A 20,967-nucleotide genomic window follows, 5' to 3' on the forward strand; every position below is an offset into this window, starting at 1 on the left:
TAAATGGGGACTGGGAGTATATCCTTTCCTGAGTCCTAGCAGTTGTGGGGATCGTCCAGCCTGAGGCCCGTGGGAGGTCCCTGTGCAGCGGGCGTTTAAGACAGCGTGGAACGCCTCTGCTGCTCAGCCAACCACTTGGGCAGCACTTTGTGAAGACCAGTAAGTAGAGATGGTTCCTAAAAATTCACAGTCACAGGGCCTGCTAGGTCACAAGTAATTCTAACGTGTATTTCGCTATGCCTTCTGAAACTTTATTTTGTCCCCAGGGCTTAGTCTGCATTCCTTTTGTACTGCTAAGGTCATCCCCAACGGGCCTCAGCCCAAGGCTTGGTCCCGCAGCACGTGAGCACAGCACGGTTTCCCCAGCTCCATGCTGTCTGTGCCGTCTCTGCAGGGAACACCTGCTTGCTTCCTGCAGCACCCCTCACCTGGGAGTAACCGTCTCTGGCCCGCTCACCACCCCAGGAGGCCACGCGGTGGGAGCAGGGGTGGGGCCCCCAGGCGCACGCTCGGTTTCGTTCTGCATTTTGGTGGGAACGTGATAGCAAGGCTCTTCTGCAGGTCAGGCCGATGCTTCTCCCAGAGGCCGGTACGTAGGACAGAGACTCCTGGCATCTGACGCAGTCGTTCACCACTAACTCAGGTGCTGTGATCACTAGTTAATTCTGCAGTAACCCCAACTAGTTAGTTGTTTTCCCTGGCTGCCGTCAAAATGCCTTTATAAGCAACAATTTCAAGTTATTAAGTAGTTTGTTGATCAATAAACCACAAAATTATCCAGAGTCGGTGGTCACAGCTGCTAATGGTCACATTGGGCAGTGTCTCAGGTGGGTGTTGGAGGGGCTCGAAAAGCTTATAGGGCAACTCAGCGACCTACCTGCCCCGAATGATCTTTCACGTGAGATCCTTCCGTGCCTCACAGGACATTGTAATACGGTTAAATGTAGCTGCTGTCAGGACTGAGCTCCTGTTACTGGGGTGCCCCGCCCCCGCTTATCGGCAGGGGGTTCCTTCCAAGACCCCCAGTGGATGCCTGAAGCAGAGGTGGTCCCGAACCGGCTACGTGCCAAGTTCTCTCCTGTACGCGCACCTGTGATAAAGTTGAACCTCGCATCGGGCACAGGAAGGAACCAACAGTAAAGCAGAGCGGTCACGACAATGTGCCGTCCCGCACTCATGACAAATGCCTGTGTGCTGGGATGAAGGAGGTCGATGATGCGGGCAGGTGACACGGAGTTGGGCTACTTCCAACCTTCTGACCTTGCGTCACAGGGGGGACATTTGCTTCCGACCCCGCGGATGAGGGGGACGACCGCAGCTGAAGAATAGCCTGTGATGCTCCTCAAGAAAATCCCAGTCTTCCTGAATCGCAGGCAGCCTCCCTCGATCAGTCGTGGGGATCCCTCGTGGGTGTTCCTCACCTGCCCACCCGCTCTGTAACTGCACCACACGGGGCGAGGACTGTGCTGAGCGCCGCTGTCTCAGGAACCCCTCAGTCTACACGGAGGGGCCCTCTCCCTTCAAGGGCACAGCCTCAGCTCTCAACTCTCGGGCCTCACCTCTGCCCACAACCCAGGGAGCAGGTACGAAGGCTGACAAATACAGGCGGGAAAGGATTCGTTTTCCCCACTTGACTCTCAAGTATTGTAGACAAGCATGGAGTTTTAGGAACACGAGACTCTTTAAAAATACTTCCAAAATATATTTTATTTCTTAGTCATACGTGTTTTGCAAAATTCCCAAGGTAAACATTAGCTTCATGTACAGAAATAGAAGGAGAGTTCTTTAAGAACTGGCACTGACTCAATCATGAGAATGATCAAATTTTGATAATGGAAAATAAACGCATGTGTTATCAAAACTAAAGAGCTTAAGTGAGCAGTTTTCTTTAGAAAGATCTCCCGGCCCCCTCAGGGGACTCAAGCCCTCGTCCGCCTACACGGATATCAGAAACCGCACGATCTCGGAGAACGTTCTGGGTCACACGTGTCCATGCTGCAGGTATCTGGCGTTCTGCACTAGGGCGTTCGTGGGTCAGCTTCAACATGTGGTGAAGGACACGTTTTCTTGGGAGATAAGGTCGTGTGAATCCCAGAACTTGCTCAACCGTCAGACTACCACTGACTGTCAAATTCGTGTTTTGTTCTCTACACTTCTGCACCATCATCATCATCTTCGTCGTCTTTGGCTCTGAAATGCATCTTCCTGAATTCTCGTCTGCTCATTGAAGGACAAGACAACGACGCCGGGGGAAGGTCCTTGGGGGAAGGAAACACTCCCTCAGCCACCGCCGGCCCACCGTACCTGTCGGCTCTTGGGCGAGGGCTCGTCCCCCCCTGGCTGACGTGGGGGACGCAAGGGTTAAACGGAAGAGGACGCCCCGCAAGTGTGGGCAGTCGCTTCCCACCCGCGAGCGAGCGGGGAGGCCCAGAGTCACCTGCCAGGCCCCCCCGCCCCCACCCGAGGGCCGAGCGGGAAGGAGGCCTCCCAGAAGCAGCTGTGCCCTGGCAACCATCTCCCGCTGAGGATGGGGAAGGGGCGCGCCCACTTAGTGACGGTCTGTCTGCTCGTGGGGACCGGAGCCTGTCCCCGAGGCAGTGCCACGTGCAGGGAGTGCAGAGCCGGCCAAGTGCGCGCCCCGCGCGGGGGCAGCCACGGAGGCGCCAGTCTTACCTGCATGAGCTCCACGTTCCCGAAGAACCGGCCCACCGGCATCGGCTGGTTGCTGTCCTCGTCCAGAAAGACGCTGTCATCCGTCTGCAGTGCCGTCCCGCCCCGTGCGGTGCGGCTGCCGTGGGGGTCCTCTCCCGTGAGGGGCCCGTGTGCCGGTGGGGACGGGCCGTCTTCAGTCTCTGCGGGGCGAGTGTCGCCCACGGCGGTGCCATGCCCGAGGGGGCCGCCCGTGGCCGTCGGCTCTGTCGGGGCACCAGCTCCCCTTCCTGGAGGCGCCGTGGGGTCTTCGGCAAACCCCAGAGGGTCCCTGTCACAGGGGCGCTCGGGTGGTATCTTGGGCAGAGCAGCACTATCGCTCTTGGGGACTCGTTTCTGTAATTCTGATTTCACAAGATGACCTTTGTCATACTTGAACTTCTTGGAAGTTCGCCTGTCGGCGGCTTTGTGTGATGAGGAAGTCTGTGGAGAGAAAAGTGTGTGAGAGAACCGGACACGTGTAGGATTGTGAGGCGGACGGCGAGTCAGGAGGCCTCCGTCCCGGGGGCGAGCCCTCCTCACACCTTAAGCAAGAGACGTCGTTGCCACAACTTGCACGATGGGGTCACGTCACTGTCTCCCTCGGAGGGACACGATGTAAACTGGCGGTTGGGGAAGAATCTAGACACACACCCACCGGGGCCTTCTACTTCCTGAGGCACCTTCGGAAGCACAAACCACCGTATCGTAGTTACAGCGCGGGACTCCGGGTCGCACACATCTCTGCTCGGACGGAAGCCGTTCTGTGACCCCGAGCAGGTGCACAGCCAGGATTTACTAAATGGACCGCAGTCTTTAAAGCCGCGTAGGCCACTGAAACTCTACGCTAGTTGTTGGTGTAAAACCCAAGTCCCAACCAGACCCCGGAGCGCGGCCCGAGGCAGGTCGAGCGTACAGCAACTTCGTGGGCTAGGATCGCTCGGCACAGGCAGAGGCAAACCTCTCTCCCGAAGCGGTCAGGGCTAAAGAAGCGTGGCGCCATGGCAGCCGACACCACGCAAAAGGCGGCAAGGAATGACCAGCAACGGTGCACGGTGAGTCGGAGTCTGAGACACCCCTGCCCGTGGACGGGCGAACGCTCCGAAAGCACGGCCCTGGGCTGCAGAGCGCACCTTCCTCTGAAAGCAGCTACACGGTTCTCTCCTCTGGGACCGAAGCACCACGACACTGTTCTAACACGACCCATCTCAGGGCGAACATTTCGCATACAAATGGCCACACCGGTCGAGACCCGGCAGCTCTGTGTTCCCGAGACTCACCTGACATACCGTCCTGGCAGACGTGGCGATGCTGGCTTCCCGAGCAGAGGCCAACCTGGCTGAGCGACGGCGGGCTCTCAGGCGCACCGAAGACCGCACTTCACCTGTGAGCTAGACCAGGACCCAAGGCGTCAGAAAACGCTCTTGTGAGACGCGAGCCCGGACACAGCGACTTCCTAACCGAAGAAAACCCTGTTGAGTCCTTCCCACCCCCCTCTTCACCTTTATGGAAAGTCCCCTGTGGCCTTGTGCAAATTCAAACTAAACTGTCTTGGATCGAAGATGCAGACCTACTCTTTCCAACGGCCTCAGAAGCTTGGGGACAGTCTGTCCCCGTCACCTTATACCTCCATTTGTAGGTTAACAGATACTAAGCTAGCTGCAAATGTTTAGAAGCAGCCTTCTGAGAAGGTTCTTGAACTTTTACATGGTATCTGAGTTCCTGATAAAAGGTAATATGAAAAAACAAAAAGGCATCCCCAGCCCCATCGCTCCCTCCCTCAAATTACAGGTGGAAACCGTCCCAGTTCTACTGGTTTAAAGCAGTTGACTTTGGACTAAACACGGTCTGCTGCCAGTTTACTCCTAACGCAAGAGTCTTCTAATGCAAGAAAAGAATTAATGAAAAAGTAAAACTTATAACCCACGGTACGTCTGGCAAAATGGAAAAGTTAGCATTGGCTCACCCCTGTTCACTAAACTACAGATTTCTCTGAATCCCACGCTTTTTCTCTTTTTAAATAAATATTTATTTTTGAGAGCGGTGCGCACGCACGGAGGAGAGGCAGAGGGAAGACAGGAAATCCCAAGCTGAGCCATCAGCACAGAACCCGATGTGGGGCTTGAACTCACAAACCGTGAGGTCGTGACCTGAGCTGAAATCAAGAGTTGTTCGCTTAACCGACTGAGCCACGCAGGCATCCCTCACCCATTTTTCCACTAATTCCTTATTCTGTTCTGGAATGGATACCAAGTGCACGTGGTGAGCAAGGGTGGGCCGGCACGCAGGTGGAAGGGCAGGGGCCGGGGGCCGAGGGGCCGGGGGAAGGAAGAGGAAACCAATCAAAAAGGAGACCGCGAGTTTAGAAATCTGCCATGGCGTCCCACCCATCCCCATCTGCAGCCCTGGAGGTCTCCAGAGGCCCCTGGAGGTGGCGGCTCACCCAGGCCGTGAGATACTGGGTTGTCCCATACGGCATTCAGGATGGAAGGAAAGGCCAAGGCCGTGGCCTGTGCGCACAGCGGGGACACGGCGCTCCAGGCCAGGTGAAGGGCCTGCCGGGTGGTGCAGCAGGGTCTGGGCTCACAGCCACTTGTGGGGGAGTCTGCAGCGGTTCCAGCACGCCCCTCCTCCCTGCCCCGCCCTGAAGTCCTCCTACCTCCCAGGAGGGAACGGCCGCCTTAGTCCCAGGCCACCAACTGTCCTCTCTTCCCCTACGAGTCCTGCTCCCGCCACTCCCCCTTGTGACTGTGCTCGGTGCTGGCTGAGAGACACGACTGGCCTTGAGGATGGCTGCCGCTATCACCGAGTGCTGATGTAGCTAGCACGTGCTGTGCTTGGGGCCTGAACAGCCTCCTCTTTGAGAGGATGGCGGCTCCGGTGAGGGGCCTGTGTGAGGTTACACAGGGATGCGTGGCCTCAAAGTCCTCCTCACCCTGCTTCATCACGCACGGCTCTCCCCGACATGAGCTCCGGGAGCCGCCCGCTCCCCAGGACGGAACCGGGGAGCAGCAGTCCTGGCTCCGTGCCGCCGAAGCGCTCAGGCCCTTCTGCGCAGCCGCGTGCTTCCCGATGCCTTCCAGCTTCACCTCTGAGGCGGGGGCTCCAGGCTCCCCAGGCGGGCTCCTTAACCTTCACTTCCGGGCCCCCTGCAGAGGCTCTCTTGGCGGGTATAGGCCGACGCTCAGGAGCTGCCGTCACATCCGGCGTGGCATCGCGCTGGCTTCGGGTTCGTCGCGGGTGGAGCCACCCCCCAGGCGCCAGCTCCCACGCGGGATCCGGCAGTTTCTTCTGCCTTGGACAGCTGCTTGGCCTCCCGTCGTCGGTCTTCTGCCTTCCAAGCGAGTGGTTAAAAACTGGGATGTCACAGGCAACACTGTGGTTTCCCAAAAGGGCAGGACAAGACTGACTTCCAACGGGTCAGCACAAGGAACCCCGCTGACCCCCACCGAACTGGCAAGAAGTATGAAAACCATTTAAGACTTCTGGAAATGGTCCTATGGCATGCAAAGGGTAAAAGAATGTTATTCAAGACCACCCACAAAATTCAGTGGTGTATGGACTCCAGACTGCCACCAGACCGCCACCACCAGGACGCTGGGCTCCCAGGCGCGAGGCGGGTCCCACCACCCTTGCCCCTGCTGGGAGGACGTGGGTCCAGGCCAGGAGAGGCAAGCCTTCCTCCAAGAGCTCAGGGGCAGAGGTGTCACATCAGTGAAGGCACTGACGCAGACATTTTGCCTGGGGAGGGACAGACTTAAAACAGAGTTCCTAATCAGAATTCTTAATCTCTTCCCTACAGAATTGACTTCTTTTGCAAGGAGTGTGGATAAAGTTCTTGCGTAAAGGGGCTCTCCAGAACACTAGAGGTTGTGGAGAAAGGCAGTTAGAGAGAGACATCAAGATAAACTTTAGGTCAGAGAGTCTGCAGGGGACAACCAGGGAACAATGCAGCACAAACATCCAACACTGACCCCAGAAACTAGGCCTTCAAAGAAGCCACAGCTAGACTGCATCGTCGGCAGAGCAATTTATGCCCCAGGCGATTGCTGCAAACAATTGAGCAATCAACAGGCATTTACTGGGAGCTTAACAGCTAGGTGTGGTCAGGGCAGGAGAGGAGGAGAGCCACCCCAGGGAGAATGCGGGCTGCCCGGCAGGCAGGGGCACGTCCCAGCTGCCCAGGTGAGAGGGGAAAAGACTCCCATAGAAGAAATCTACCCAGTCACCAAATAAAAAGCCTATAAACAATAGTCTGTGGGGGTGGGAGACAGGTACCCAGAACTGCTGCACTATCTACTATGTCCAGGTTCAACAAGAAATGATGGCGCGTGCGAGAGGAAGGCAGATGTCTACAGCGGAACAAGAGCTGGCAACGTTCCAAGAACCTGTGATGGTGCCTGGGGTGGAGTTTATCAGAAAAAGCCTTCAAAGTGGCCATGATGAACATGTCCAAAGGCTAAAAGGAACCACAGTTAAGGAATAAAAAATTTGACAATGTTGCATCCAATACAGAATGATGACGATAAAAAGAAATTATGAAAAGGAACCAAAAGGAAATTCTGTAGTAAAAAAGTACAAGAACTGAAATAAACACTTCACTGGAGGGAACTGGCAGAAGAAATAATACGCAAACCCAAGGTCATGCAAGTCAAACGAGAGAGGAAAAAGAATGAAGAAAAATGAAGAGTCTTCAAGAAACATGGGATTCAATCAGGGGCACCAACATATGTGTAATGGGAGTGCCAGGAAGGGGAGGGAAGGAGAGAAAAGATACACAGAGAAATAATGGTTGAAACTTCCCAGTTATTGAAAAAAAACAAAAACAAAAAAAAACCCAACCACCTTCACACACAGGAATGTCCAGGAACTAAACTCCCAATAAGAGAAATGGAAAGAGCTGTGTAAACAGACGGCGCCGCTTAAATGCTGAAAGCCTAAGACCAGAGAACTCTTGAAAGTGGCAGAGGAAACACCAGGGGAGCCCGATAAACAAACACACCGCTAACTGAGCAGGGGCAATGGATATAGTCAAACATAGTCAAAGTTCTTCGAGAAGAAATGCGCCAACCAAGAACCCTGTATCTAGCAAAGCTATCAAAGCAAAAGAGACACTTCCGGATAAGCGGAGAGAATGTTGCCCGTGTTTCTTGCCAGAGGTACTGGGGGGAGCTCTGCAGGCTGACAGCAAGTGGCCCCGGGGGAGTTCAAGTTCACAGAAAGAGGGCGCCCTTTTTGTCGATGCTTACCGACAGCGTACATGCACAGGTGCCTCCTTTCTTGGTGATTTATAAGCGGTTGTAGAAATAACGTTATACAACGTAGACAGGAATGTGCTTTGGGGTGCCTGGGTGGCTCAGTCGGTTAAGCGTCCGACTTCAGCACAGGTCATGATCTCACACTCCGCGAGTTCCAGCCCCGCGTCGGGCTCTGTGCTGACAGCTCGGAGCCCGGAGCCTGTTTCAGATTCTGTGTCTCCCTCTCTCTCTGCCCCTCCCCCGCTCACGCTCTGTCTTTCTCTGTCTCAAAAAGAAATAAAAACATTAAAAAAAAAAAAGGAATGTGACTTATTTGCCAGTTACAGCACAAAGGACGGGGGTGGGGGCAGGACTTGTTGGGGCAACGAGAGGACCACACACGGAGAAACGATCAGAACAGGTCGTTGGGTTTCTAACACTAATAGATATAACAGGTATCCCGACATACCAAGAAAGTGGGTGAAGGGAATAAAGGTACATTTTTAGGTCTCACGACAAATCTGGAGCAACCGGGTGCAGAAAGGGCGCCAGCGCCCACCTGTCTGAAAACAGACCCACGAGGCGACTCCGCCCCCGGAAATATCCATAGGCCCCAACTGGCCAATGGGCTACTTACAACCGGCACAGGTCCCGAAAAGGGAGAATCCCATTGGTGGCCACACCTCCGCATCTTCCCGCTTTCCCGCAGCCCCGCCCACTGCCTCCCAGCAGCCCCTCCTGCACTGCGCCCTTCTAGCCCCTTCTAGCTCCTGGGTTCGGCCTCAGGTGAATTTTCACGCCCCGGGCCACTGGCTTCCACGCCACTGCCGCCCCACATGTGGGGGCCCCTGACCGATCAGTCACCCCATTTACACACCACAAAGCCGATTCCACTAAGTTACAATGCATACGGTGAAACCTAGAGCAACTGCTAGAAAGAAAACACAAATGCCCACCAGAAAACATTCATTTTCATCCATCTACACAAGGAACAACGATAACAGACGTGCATAAAGAAAACAAAACTAAAATGGCATGCGTGCATCCAACCAGACCAGTAACTTTAAATGTGGGCCAAACGATTCCATCAAAAGAGAGGCCAGGCTGGTAAGACAGCCCCCCCCACACCCCCCGCCCGGAAAAGGGCCCGCTCCTTGGGCACCGGGTGCTCTGTGTCCCGGTCCGTCGCCAGGTACGGAGTGCCAGGAACCAGTGCCGGGTCAGTCCTCTCCCCCTCTGCAGTGGCCTCCTCCCACCCCACTCTGCACCTGAGGTGACTGGGGCCAGGCTGAGCTCACATGCTGAAGAACAGAGGGCTTGGGTGGCGGCAGCAGTACTCAGGGGTCCAGACCAGTTCTGGACAGGGAGGCCCCCTTTCCTGGGATGTGGTCTGGCAGCCCCCTACCCTGAAGAGCGACCCAGTACCCCTCTCTCCAGCTCGGGCAGTAATCTGGGAGCCCCCTACCCAGAACCTTGACCCAGGACCCGCCCCGCCCCCCCCCACCCCCCCACGGCCGTAATCTGGCAGCCTGCTACCCAGAAGGCTGACCCAGGACCTGCCCCCCGACTCAGGGTCGTAATCTGGGAACCCCCCTACCCAGAAGCATGCCCCAGGACCCGCGCCCGCCTACGGGGCCGTAATGTGGGAGCCCCTACCTAGAAGCGTGACCCAGGACTCCCCCCGGCCGCAGGGCTGTAATGTGGGAGCCCCCTCCCCCACTACCCAAAAGCGTGACCCCCAAACCCGCCCCCCACCCAGGGTCGTGATCTGGAAACCCTCCCGGACATGGTCTCAGACCTCAGACCCGAGGGCGAGGGCAGGGGGTCCCGAGCAGAGGCAGCCCCCGGCCCAGGGCACACCGCGGCCTCCTCAACTCCCCAGACAATGGGTGGCGGGAGCCCCAGCCTCATCGGCACGGCTCCCGCCCGGCCTCGGCGCCTCACCTTCCGGCTCCTCATGAGTGTGAGCGGCGCGCTGCCGCCCCCAGCACTGCCCGAACCCCCGCGTCCCGGCCTAACGCTTCGCAGAGGAGTAGCGACCCGGCGGCCCTCGGCCCGCGCCCGGCGTCTGACGGCACCAGAAGTTTGGCCAATCACAGCCCGGCATCCTCCGGCATGTGACCCAACAAAGTCGGCGCTGGGCGTAATGGGCGGGGCGGAGGCCATATTTGTGAGGGGCACCCTCGTGGCGGCCCCATTTAAGCGGGGCGGCGGCCATGTTTATGAGGGGCACCCCCCCGGACGCCCGGCCACGTGTCTGGGGGGATGGCGGGAAGTGGTTGTTCACAAGGGGGCGGTCTCTTTCATCCTCGCCCCGGAGGTGGGCTCCTGCCCTGGCGTGTGAATGCCCGGCAGCGCTAGGGTGCTCCCGGCCTGGGGGCTGGCGAAGCCCGGATCTCGGAGGTGGGCCGGCGAGGCCCTGAGTGGTTCTGCCCTTAAGCTGCCCGCAGGGACCCCGGCGCCCCCAGCCTCGAGCCTCGAGCCTCTCCCCGGCGCCGGTGGAGCGCAGCTGGCCCTCGGACGGCCGTACCTCCCGGGGTTCAGCCCTTTCAGTCCCGCTTCTCTGCAGCCCTGGCCTCACGGTGACGGTCCCAAAGGCGCTGCCCTCTCCCCTCTCCGGCGTCCTGGCTTTTGGCAGCTCAGGGACTGTGCATTAAAGCCAGTGTCTGCCTTTGAGAGTTTTAAAGTTAGATGAAATCCAGCCTTGCCTTTAAACACTCCAGGCCCCCAGCTCTGGGCTCTAGTACCTGTGCCTCGAAGAGGCCTCGGTGGGCCCCCGGGGGCCGAGGGACGCCCAGCCCTGTCCTCCAGCCCATCAACCTCCCCACCCCCTTTGGGGGCTGAGGGATGCCCAGCCCCGTCCTCTAACCCTGCTTGCTGGTGCCCCTCCGGAACTGGCTTCCCGGAGTCCTGGCACAAAGGCGGAAGCAGCCATACGTGTGCTTTGCGAGTCAATGACAGTGGTGTTTACTTTATTATCATGTGTTTACAGGTGAGAACATTTAAACCAGGCAGTTTTGTCAGAAGGATTAGATCTTCCGGTTAAACTGTACAGGTTGAAAAGTGACCTGTGTTGTGCTTCGGCCTCAGGTACCGCTCGAGGGTCCCGTGTGCATTGTTCCGTAGCAGAGGGTGATTCATATTCTCCTCCAGAAACACTAATGTGCTCTGCTCCTGCGGAATGACTCCCTCAAAGCCCGGAAATACACTCGATGCCTCTTTTTAGTGCATAAAAAGTGAGGGTACTTAAGGATCCTGCCAGCTCTCCCCTCCTTTCAGACTACCCTCTCCTTGCAGAGGCATCTTCGGGTAATTAGGCGGAGCCCCTTCGATTAGGCCTCATGTGGGGTCTGCTTTGGGCCGTGAGTGAAAGCACACGCAGTGTTGGTGTGCACACAGGCACGCTCGCATGCTCACACGTGCTTGTCCACCCGGCTGCCTGTTTCCCGTGGTCTCCGTGGAAGGGAGAAGACAAATGTGGACTGGCAGGAAAAATCCATTTGAAAAGGAAACTAATATAACCACTGCCAGCTGTTGAAGAAACACCCAAGGCCAAACCGTGTTAAACACCTGTCTCATTTTCACTGAAATTGGTTTCCTGATAAACTAGGTTCAGTGGTTTTATTCTGGGGTCCTTCAGAGCTCCGGTTCTCATCAACTAGGAGCTGACTGTCACCAGCTAGCGTTTGCCTTGAAGGGGATCGTGGTGTCCGCTGATGTCGGGACCCCTGCTTGAGCGTGCCCGACTCGGTGAGGCCTGAGCCCTTGGTGCCTCTGAGCACGGCCTCCCAGAGGGGGATGCTTCATCTCTGTTCACAAATATGCCCTGCGCCCCCTCCCCTACGTTTGTGTGAATGGTGTTTCCAGCCCCCCAGCTGCTCCGGCCTGACACCCAGGGTCACCCGGGATAGGTGACACTCCCTCAGCCCCTGCTTCCAATCAGCGACCATTCCTGCACAGCCACATGGCTGGACCCCCTTCTCCTCCTGCCCACGCTGCCCACGGCAGTGGGGTGGTCACTTCCCAGTGGTGGCCTGACCCCCACTGAAGCTCTCTGTTCCTTCCCCCCTGCTTCTGGGATCAAGAGCTGGTCCTTTTTTTTAAATAAGTTTTTTTTTATGTTATTTATTTATTTATTTATTTATTTTTTAATAAGTTTTTTTTTTTTTTAAAGTTTATTTATTTGTTTAGAGAGAGAGAGAGAAAGAACAGGGGAGGGGCAGAGAGAGAATTCCAAGCAGGCTCTATGCTGCCAGCACAGAGCCCGACGCGGGACTCCAACTCACAAACTGTGGAATCATGACCTGAGCCGAAATCAAGAGTCGGCAGCTTACCCGATGGAGCCACCCACGTACCCCAAGAGCCGGTCTTAATATGACCTGTAAGGCCCAGCACATAGTAGGTGCTTAGTGAATGTTTGTTGGATGAACGTGTAGCAGGTGGGGTGCCTGCTGCCCTCTCCCCTTACCCTCCCCTGCTCACGCTGCTCCCCTCCTGGCGCTCAGGGTGCAGCAGATCCCCTCCCCCTCCCGGCCTGGGGTCTGCCTTCTTCCTGGAAAACCTGCTCTCCCGGCCCCCCACCTATCTTTCCGGGCTAATCCCATGCTTCAGACCTCAAATCGGCTTAAACTGCATGTCCGCAGGGGGAGGGGGACATTACCAGCCGTCCTCCTGCTGCCCACAACCTGAGTTTCCTAATTATGGCTTTATTTAGCATTCTGCTTTTCCTTCAGGACGGGGGCTCTTTTCTCTCCCAGAGCATGGCACACTCACTCACTCACTCAGTCACTTAGTATATGTGTGCTGAGCCCCTCATGTATGCTGAGCCCCTCATGTGTGCTGAGCCCCTCATGTGTGCTGAGCCCCTCATGTGTGCTGAACCCCTGATGTGTGCTGAGCCCCTCATGTATGCTGAGTCCCTCATGTGTGCTGAGCCCCTCATGCGTGCTGAACCCTTCATGTGTGCTGAGCCCCTCATGTGTGCTGAGCCCCTCATGTGTGCTGAACCCCTCATATGTGCTGAACCCCTCGTGTGTGCTGAGCCCCTCGTGTGTGCTAAGCCCCTCATGTGTGCTGAGCTCCTCTATGACTGAGCCAGGCCCAGGGTTACAATGGTGGCCTGCTCCAGTGAATCACCAGGTCTGCCTTTTAGTCCAGCAGGGATGGGGGTGGGCGTTGGTGGAATAACCACACAAGGAATTGTAAATCTGCAGTGGTGATAAGAGCCACGGGGAGAAGCCACATCGGGGGACAGCATGTGGGGGTGGAGGTGCCAGCTCTGCTCAGGGAGTCAGGCTTCTTGTGGGAAGTGACAGTGACAGTTATTCAGGGTCACCTCTTTCCCTCCGGGACTGAGCCCCTTTTAGGCCCGGTGGGAGGAAGCAGGCAGGAGCCCACACCTGGGCCATGGCCGCCCCTCCTGGTGGGGCGGGAGGCCTCGAGCTGGTGGAAGATCCCTTCTTGGATCCTCTGGCTCCCGGCGTCGGGATGCCATGAATCCCGCAGGGCACAGAGACAGACCGGAACCCAGGCTCGCGCCTCCGCACGGTTCTGCACGTGCGATTCAGTTCCCTCTTCCAGCTGAACTGTCCCCTGCCTTCCTGCGTGGACGTACAGTGAGGGCCGCCCTCACAGCGGCAGGCGTGTGATGTTGCTGGGGTCCTCGTTTGTGGTCGGCCCCCCACGGGGACCGTAAGCTCCCTGAAGGCGAGGACCGTGTTGTGCTCACCACCGCGGCCTCAGAACCCAGCTCGGTGGCCGGGACATGCTAGGTGCTCAGCAAATATTTGTTGAATGGATGGATGGTGGGGATAATGCACACAAAGAAATCGAGGATTGAATATTCCAAGGAAACTTTGTATTCTCGCCCATCACGCAAACTCACTCCTCAAACACTGGTATGTCCACAGCTCAGTATTTGCCTTTCACAAACACTGGCAGGCCTGGTGAGAAACTCGAAGAGAATTTTCAATTGATTAAGTCAGCGGATTTGTTCGCTGAGGTCATCCTGGCCTGGAGCGCGTCTCCTTACCGCCAGCACACGGTGGCTTGTATGACGAGGGATTGTCTCTTATATGCCGACCCTTTACATTTAGAAGACACATATAATAGTTTTTTAAAAAGCGAGGGAAAGCCATAAGCAAAAAAGCTCACAGAAGAACGTGAGGCAGAAACCCGTGGCTGGTGGGAATGCAAAATGGCACAGCCACTTTGGAAGACAGTTTGGTGGTTTCTTACCGAACCAGACATGCTCGTCCCATACGATCCAGCAGTCACATTCGTTCGTATTCACCCAAAGGAGGTGAAACTTATGGGGGCGCCTGGGTGGCTCAGTCGCTCGAATGTCTGGCTCTTGATTCCGGCTCAGGCCGTGATCTCACGGTTTGTGGGGTGGAGCCCCGCGGGTGGGCTCTGTGCTGATAGTGTGGAACCTTCTTAGGATTCTCTCTCTCCCTCTGCCCCTCCCCTGTTCTTGCACGTGTGCATGTACGTGCTCTCTCTCTCTCTCAAAATAAATAAACTAAAAAAAAAAAAAGAAGTTGAAGCTATGTCCGCACAAAAACCTGCACAAGGATGTTGATAGCAGCCTTATTCGTAACTGCTAAAACTTGGAAGAAACCAAGAAGTCCTTTTGAGAAGGCGAGTGGATAAATAAAATGGTCCATCCACAAATGGAATATTATTCAGCGCTGCAAAGAAATGAGCCATCAAGCCATGGAGGAACCTTTAAAATTTTTTCTAAATGTTTTATTTATTTTCGAGAGACAGAGAGAGAGACAGAGACAGAGTATGAGTAGGGGAGGGGCAGAAAGAGAGAGAGTGAGACACAGAATCCGAAGCAGGCTCCAGGCTCTGAGCTGTCAGCACAGAGCCCGACACGGGGCTCGAACTCACAGACCGTGAGATCATGACCTGAGCTGAAGTCGGACGCTTAACAGGCTGAGCCACCCAGGTGCCCCAAGCCATGAAGGCACCTTAAACACATCACGCTAAGAGAGAGAAGCCAAGCAGAAAAAAAATACATGCTTCCAACTACGTGACCTTCTAGAGAAGGCAAAACTAGATGTAGCAACCAGGTCCGTTGCCTGGGGATGGGGGTGGGGCAGGCGGATGAGCTGAGGACAAGGGAGTCTCAGGGCAGTGAGGCGGGTCTGGGTGAGCAGTCTCTATTTTTGTCCAAACCCATAGAATGTACAACAGCAGGAGTGAACCCCAGTATAAACTGTGGGCTCTCGGGGACGATGATATGTCCACACTTGTTCAGCAACGATAGAAAGTGTCCCACTCTGGGCGGGGGGATGTTGATAGTGGGAGGCTATGGGTGTGGGGGTCAGGGCAAATCTCTGTATCTTTTCAATTTTGCTGTGCACCTGAAGTGCTCTGAAAACCAGTCTATTTAGAAAAGGGGTGTGATACATTTCAGCATTGATTGAAAAACAAAGGGAAAGGAAAAGCTCGCAGCCTGGTTTTCACTGTATGTCTAAAAACCAGTCTATTTAGAAAAGGGGTGTGACACATTTCAGCATTGACTGAAAAAAAAAGGGAAAGGAAAAGCTCGCAGCCTGGTTTTCACTGTACGTGGCTGGGCAATCACAGCCCTACGGTAGGCAGCCGTGTGCTGTTGAAAAGATCTTAATTCCTCACCTGGGTTAAGAAATACCACACAGGGGCGCCTGGGTGGCTCAGTCGGTTGGGCGGCTGACTTTGGCTCGGGTCATGATCTCGCGGTCCGTGAGTTTGAGCCCTGTGTCGGGCTCTGTGCTGACAGCTCGGAGCCTGGAGCCTGTTTCAGATTCTGTGTCTCCCTCTCTCTCTGCCCCTCCCCCGTTCATGCTCTGTCTCTCTCTGTCTCAAAAATGAATAAACGTTAAAAAAAATTAAAAAAAAAAAAGAAATACCACACAGATTCGCCAAGGCCCTACTAGGCGTGAGGCGTCTTCCGGACGTGGTCGGAGAAGGGTGTGTGGGCTCGTGGCTGCAGAGAGCAGGGGGGAGGGCAGGCAGAGCTCCTGCTGCGGCCGCCAGGAAGTGCCACGATGTTCCAGAGGGTGCCAGCGTTGGGCAGGAAGTGGTCTCTTGTAGAGGTAGGTTGGGCGAGAAGAGGTTTCTGGAAGAGGCAGTGCTGCTGAGCGTGTAGGGCACATGTGCACGTGCCTGAGAGGGGCTGGCGGGGGGGGGGGGATGCCCGCCTGAGCAGGGGTGGGGGGGATGCCCGATGTTGCCCCTTCACAAAGCTTCCCCGGTAGCTACACACTGATGAGATTTTTTTGTGGCCCACTTTGCAGGCTAGTCAAACAGTTTGTGGCATTAAAATGTTTGGGAACAATGGGCCGTGTTGGGCTTCAAATCCCCTACACCCTGTTGGGAACAGTGTGCCAGTGTGGGTGGTTACACCTGCTCATGCTTCAGTAAGTTCATGATCAATGGAAGGTCATTATCTGGGGCCGGATCCTCTGGCTCGGGGCTCATGGGACAGGGGGGTGGGGAGGGGGCGGTGTTCTCCACGCTCACAGCCGTGACCCCGAGGACACGCTACTACCAGGGGTCCCGACTCAGGATTTCTCGGTACTGGTTTTCCCCACCCCCTTGGCTTCCGATGTTGCCTTCTGTCTTTTCTGTAATCAAGTGTGTGTCCCCCAAATCCAACAACGCTTCTGTTTTCATTGATAGTCACGCAAAGTCATTTTGGGAAGTATCGAGATGTGAACGTGCACGAAGGAACATCCTTACGATGCCTCCGCTCCCCACCAGAGCTGCACCAGTGGAAATCGGCCAGGATCTCCCCGAACCCGTCTCCCGACACCCTGTGCACATAGTAACTGTTACCGTTACGCGTTCATTTCGTTCAGCAAACATTGATGGAGTTCTGTGTGCTTCGGCGTTGGTAGAAATATCGCAGGCACCACCGAACCGCCAGGGCCCTGACCACGGGAAGATGTGGTTCCCGCTAAGGAGGGTGGGGCATGCGACCAGAGAGACCGAGGGAAGCGGCTGCAAGTGAGCAGAGAGCTGTAGGGACCACCCCGTCTCCCTTTGCCCCGACAACGCAGAGAACACTAAACACACCCACTGGGGGCGGCGGGGAGGGGGCACCGCAGCCACAGTGTCCTCTGAGCAAAGAGCCTGGGATTTGCAGAGCCCGGAAGAGACTACATTTCCAGCTAGATGAGGACAATGCCGATTCATGAGAAGCCTTGAGCAGGCAGGAAGAAAACCACAGGATGGAAAAGCCCTATTTTGAGAGCTCCCTCGCCCTCCAGCCAGCGGAGCTGTGCAGGTAGAAATCAGCTTAGGATCCTGTGAAACGGCCGGGCGAGGTTGGCGCTGGGGAGCCCGACGTGTCAATTAGGCGCTCTCACCAGGTCTGTTTCTGCCTCCCGCGCACAAACGCTTCCGTGTCCCACGGCCCTTTCGGCTCCTTCGGCTAAGCGTCAGCGAGTGACACGTTAGGGGCAGCCGCCAGAGAGATGAAATTTGCCCACAAATGTGATGATCGTTAGCGGGTGGCTGTTTTCCCTTCTGCGGCCGCGCGGGAGTCACTCGTGGCGGGACGGTCCGTGTTCCGGGCACCCCAAGCATCGGCAGGGCCTGACCACCACCGATGCTGGGGGACGGCCACCAGCAGAAGGCACAGCGGTGGCCTTGCCAGTTCTCACTGGTGTCCCATACTTGGTAGCACCAGGAACAACTAACCCCAGGTCTCAGTCCGTTTCTGGCTGTGGCCTTGAAGAGCGAAACGTTATCAGATTCCAAGTCAGATGGGTGTCCACGGGGCTACAGATATGCTCCCAGGTGCCCGCATCCTCCTGGGTTGTCAGTACAGGTGATGGAAGCCCTCGAGGGCGGTGGGAAGGGCAGGTAGGGAAGGGCCAGCGCCCGGAGGCACAAGTGCCCCCCACCCGGAGGACGTGACAGCACACAAGGCCCTTCCTTCCAGTGGCCTTTCAAGCGCACGAAAGACACGCCTTCCTTTCAGTGGCCTTTCGAGCGCGACAAAGACACGCTGTTAATATGCACAGTTTGGGCTGGAGAGATTTTGCATGAGCAGCATTTGTTCAGAAACAAGGCAAGGTCAGGAAGAACCCTCTAGGTCCCCATGTCACGTGGGTGGTGGCCAGCTCGGGGGACAAAGAAAGGTATCCGATAGGGGAAGTGGTTAAATCACAAAATGGTACCGGATGTTACGACCAAGCCCTGGTCCTCAGGGACACCGGCAGCGCCCCCGTGCCCCCACGGCCCCGTGTCCGTCAGCGGGGGTCTCTGTCCCGTGTGCCACGGGCACTGGGAACAGCGTGGCACCTGGTCGGCCCGCCCTCGCTCTGGCTCCTCTGCACGAGGGAACCCCTGCCATCCCCGAAGGGCATCTGTCTACTCCTGTCCCCGCGGCTGCGTCCCCGTCTGGCTGCTTGCTAAGAATCCAGAGCAGATTCAGGTCAGTGCGTCTGAGGCAGCTACGTGCCGGGTAAATGATATTGTACGTAAATTGAAGTGGCTTAGCCAGGCGGCCCCATTCACAGCAGCTAACAGGTGTGAGCTAATGTCACGGACGTAACCTTGCTTCTCAGGTGGTGCCGTTGCCAAGGCTGGCTTGCTCCCCGGTCCTCTCCCGGCTGCTGCGTGGAACGGTTCCAGCTTGCCTTCCTCCAGTCGCCTTTTCGAAGTCTGGGCACAAAGTGGCAGGCGGGGCCTGCTTTGTTATCTGGTCTCCACACACGGCTCTTGGTTCGTGGGGGGTTGGCTCACGCACAAGGAGCAGCGAACAAGGTTTGTGCCTCGTCGAGGGTTTTATGACTGAACCATCTGGAATTCCTGGACATTTTCAAACTAACACAGTTGGCGTGACTTTAGAGGTGAAAAGGTGGGGGTGATGTCTTCCCCTGGATTTTGTCAGTCCCAGGATGTAGAACTTCGGTATTCTAGAAGACGCATCCGCCCCAGATCAGGAGTTGGGGGATGGTGGGAACGATATTCATTCTCTCTCTGTCTCTTGCTCTGTCTGTCTGTCTGTCTCTCTCTCACACACACAGCATGAGCTTAGCCCAACTTCAAAGTGGAAGGATGCCGTCCACACAAGACCTCACTTCAGTTGCCAGCTTGGGAGTCCCCAGACCACCCTCAGGCGAGCTAATTCTCTAGAAGGACTCACGTTGCTCACCGAGGGCTGCTACCCCCACGGTTATGGTCTCTTACAGGGAAAGGACACGGGTGGAGATCAGCCAAAGGAAGAGACACACTAGCAGGGTCCTGGAAAGTGCTCAAGGCGGTTTCCGTTGTCCCCTGCCCCTGGAGTCAGGACACGTCCTCTCGGCCGTGGAGTCTGACGACACACATGGAGGACTGCCATCAGGGAACTCTCCGGAGCCTCGCGGCCCCACACGCTCCCTAGATGGGCTGCCTTTCAGAGGCATGACTGATGATTGACCAACTGCTTATCGATTGGTTGGCCGCCCACATTGCTGATCTCAGTCTCCAGGGGACTGATCCCTGTGACCCCAAGTCCCACTCTAAATCACAGGGTCTGTGTTTCTGGCAGGGCCGGCCCTACCCCACGACTACCACTCTGGGTCCCCTTGTTGGATTACCCAGGGTGACCCACGGCCCCCAGGAAGGCAGACCCTCCGGTCAGGCAGGACATTTTAGACATGACTGCCCAGAAGTGGGGGACAAAGGCCAGATTAAACTCTTTGCCCCGCCCCCGCCAGCATGGAAAAGCGGATACAAAGTGTCCCGGTGGGTCTGTAACTCCCTCGTCCTCTTTCCTAGGCTGGGTGGAAATTTCTTATCTCTTTTCTCCCGATTGCTGCTGAATTCCCTGGAACTAAGGCCCATTGTATGTACCTGATTACAAAGGGAGCGGTTTTACAGAACATTCTTCCTCTCAGGAAAATGAGAGTTACCTGCCTTTTTCTCGGTAAGAGGGAAATGTTCTTTTGAGTAATTTTTTAATTTACTAAAAATTTTTGATCCCATTGTCGTGGGGATGCAATCTTCCAGAGGAGAGGCACACAGACAACGATATTTTAATATTTGCACGGCTCTGAGGTGAGGCCAGCGAGAGCCCAGGGGCCGCCCGCACAGCCTTGCCTCTCCCAGGACCACGGGGATCGGGTGAACCTCCTGTCCCCAGCCCGACCCCGAGAGACACTGACCACTGACCACTGGCCAGTCAGAAATTAATTACCTGTGTCTCCAAAGAGATGGTGCTGTCCACTTACGACCTGGAGTTGTTTTTTTTTTAATGTTTATTTATTTTTGAGCGAGAGGGAGTGAGAGAGCCAAAGTGTGAGCTGGGGAGGGGCAGAGAAAGAGGGAGACACAGAATCCGAAGCAGCTCCAGGCTCCGAGCTGTCAGCACAGAGCCCGACACGAGGCCCGAACTCACGAGCTACGAGATCATGACCTGAGCTGAAGTCGGACGCTTAACCTACTGAGCCACCCAGGTGCCCCTTAAGTTTATTTGTTTATTAGCAAAGGTTTTTAAAACTTTGCAGCCAGGACAGTCAGCATCCGTGTGCCCGAGTCTCTGAGACAGCAGAGTGGCTACTGAGGTCTGGCGGTCCAGGCCCGCATGCCCACGGACCTCTTAATCCTGCCAGCCTGGGCAGCCTTTACGCTGAGGACGCTTTGAACTATGAGGTCACTGGTTCAGCACCGTGCCTGTTGGCTGGCAATGGAGGTGCTGTGCGGTCTTCCGGGGACGGCCGGGCAAGCAGGGTGCACAGGCATCGGGAGATGTGTGGTGGCCCAGCTTTGCAGACTCGGCCACCCCAGCTCCTGACCAGCACGAAGCTCTCACCTTCGTAGAGAATGGGGTGTCTGCCCGCCAAGGGGGCTGACACAGAGGTGGGCCTGCTGGGACAGAAGCCGGGCCCTTAGCAAGTCCCTGGTCACTGTTGACTGAGTAACCAAGTCAGGCGACGTGGGGGCCATTCTAGCGTCTGAGCCCCCGCGCCGATGGGGTGGGCACAGGGACGCCTACATGTTCCGAGGGCGCCTCCGTTTGTGCCTGGCACTGTTCTAAGCCAGCCTCTTCCGGGCGTTA

The 20,967-nt window shown here is 56.2% G+C and overlaps 1 protein-coding gene and 1 long non-coding RNA gene across 5 annotated transcripts; one reads left to right on the forward strand and one right to left on the reverse strand.

Annotated features, from left to right (window-relative positions):
- Positions 1-1,689: 1,689 nt before the first annotated feature.
- On the reverse strand, positions 1,690-9,979 carry CC1H1orf174 (chromosome C1 C1orf174 homolog). 4 transcript variants are annotated; one of them, XM_042996688.1, is made up of 5 exons: positions 9,870-9,979; positions 3,969-4,079; positions 3,234-3,371; positions 2,674-3,132; positions 1,690-2,258 (listed from the first exon to the last, which is right to left on the reverse strand). In XM_042996688.1, exons 1-5 carry the CDS (start codon positions 9,882-9,884, stop codon positions 2,148-2,150), a joined length of 834 nt encoding a protein of 277 aa, XP_042852622.1. In that variant the 5' UTR covers positions 9,885-9,979; the 3' UTR covers positions 1,690-2,147. The 4 variants fall into 4 exon arrangements, with proteins under 4 accessions (XP_042852622.1, XP_042852620.1, XP_042852623.1 ...); XM_042996686.1 differs by lacking the exon at positions 9,870-9,979 and adding an exon at positions 8,395-8,625; XM_042996689.1 differs by lacking the exon at positions 3,234-3,371.
- Positions 9,980-15,831: 5,852 nt separating this feature from the next.
- Positions 15,832-16,713, forward strand: LOC122240885. The gene is made up of 3 exons (XR_006220631.1): positions 15,832-16,009; positions 16,211-16,333; positions 16,596-16,713. It is a non-coding gene; the product is annotated as an uncharacterized LOC122240885 (long non-coding RNA).
- Positions 16,714-20,967: the final 4,254 nt, after the last annotated feature.

The sequence above is a fragment of the Panthera tigris genome, chromosome C1, assembly GCF_018350195.1.
Source record: "Panthera tigris isolate Pti1 chromosome C1, P.tigris_Pti1_mat1.1, whole genome shotgun sequence".
NCBI lineage: Eukaryota > Metazoa > Chordata > Mammalia > Carnivora > Felidae > Panthera > Panthera tigris.

Coding starts and splice junctions, on each gene's coding strand:
- CC1H1orf174 (XM_042996686.1), bottom strand. CDS start 8,616: ATGCGGAGGTGTGGCCACCAATGGGATTCTCCCTTTTCGGGACCTGTG. Junction 4,080..8,394: donor TCCCTTCACCCACTTTCTTG/GTATGTCGGGAT, acceptor GTCCTGGTCTAG/CTCACAGGTGAAGTGCGGTC. Junction 3,372..3,968: donor CTGCCAGGACGGTATGTCAG/GTGAGTCTCGGG, acceptor GTGCTTCCGAAG/GTGCCTCAGGAAGTAGAAGG.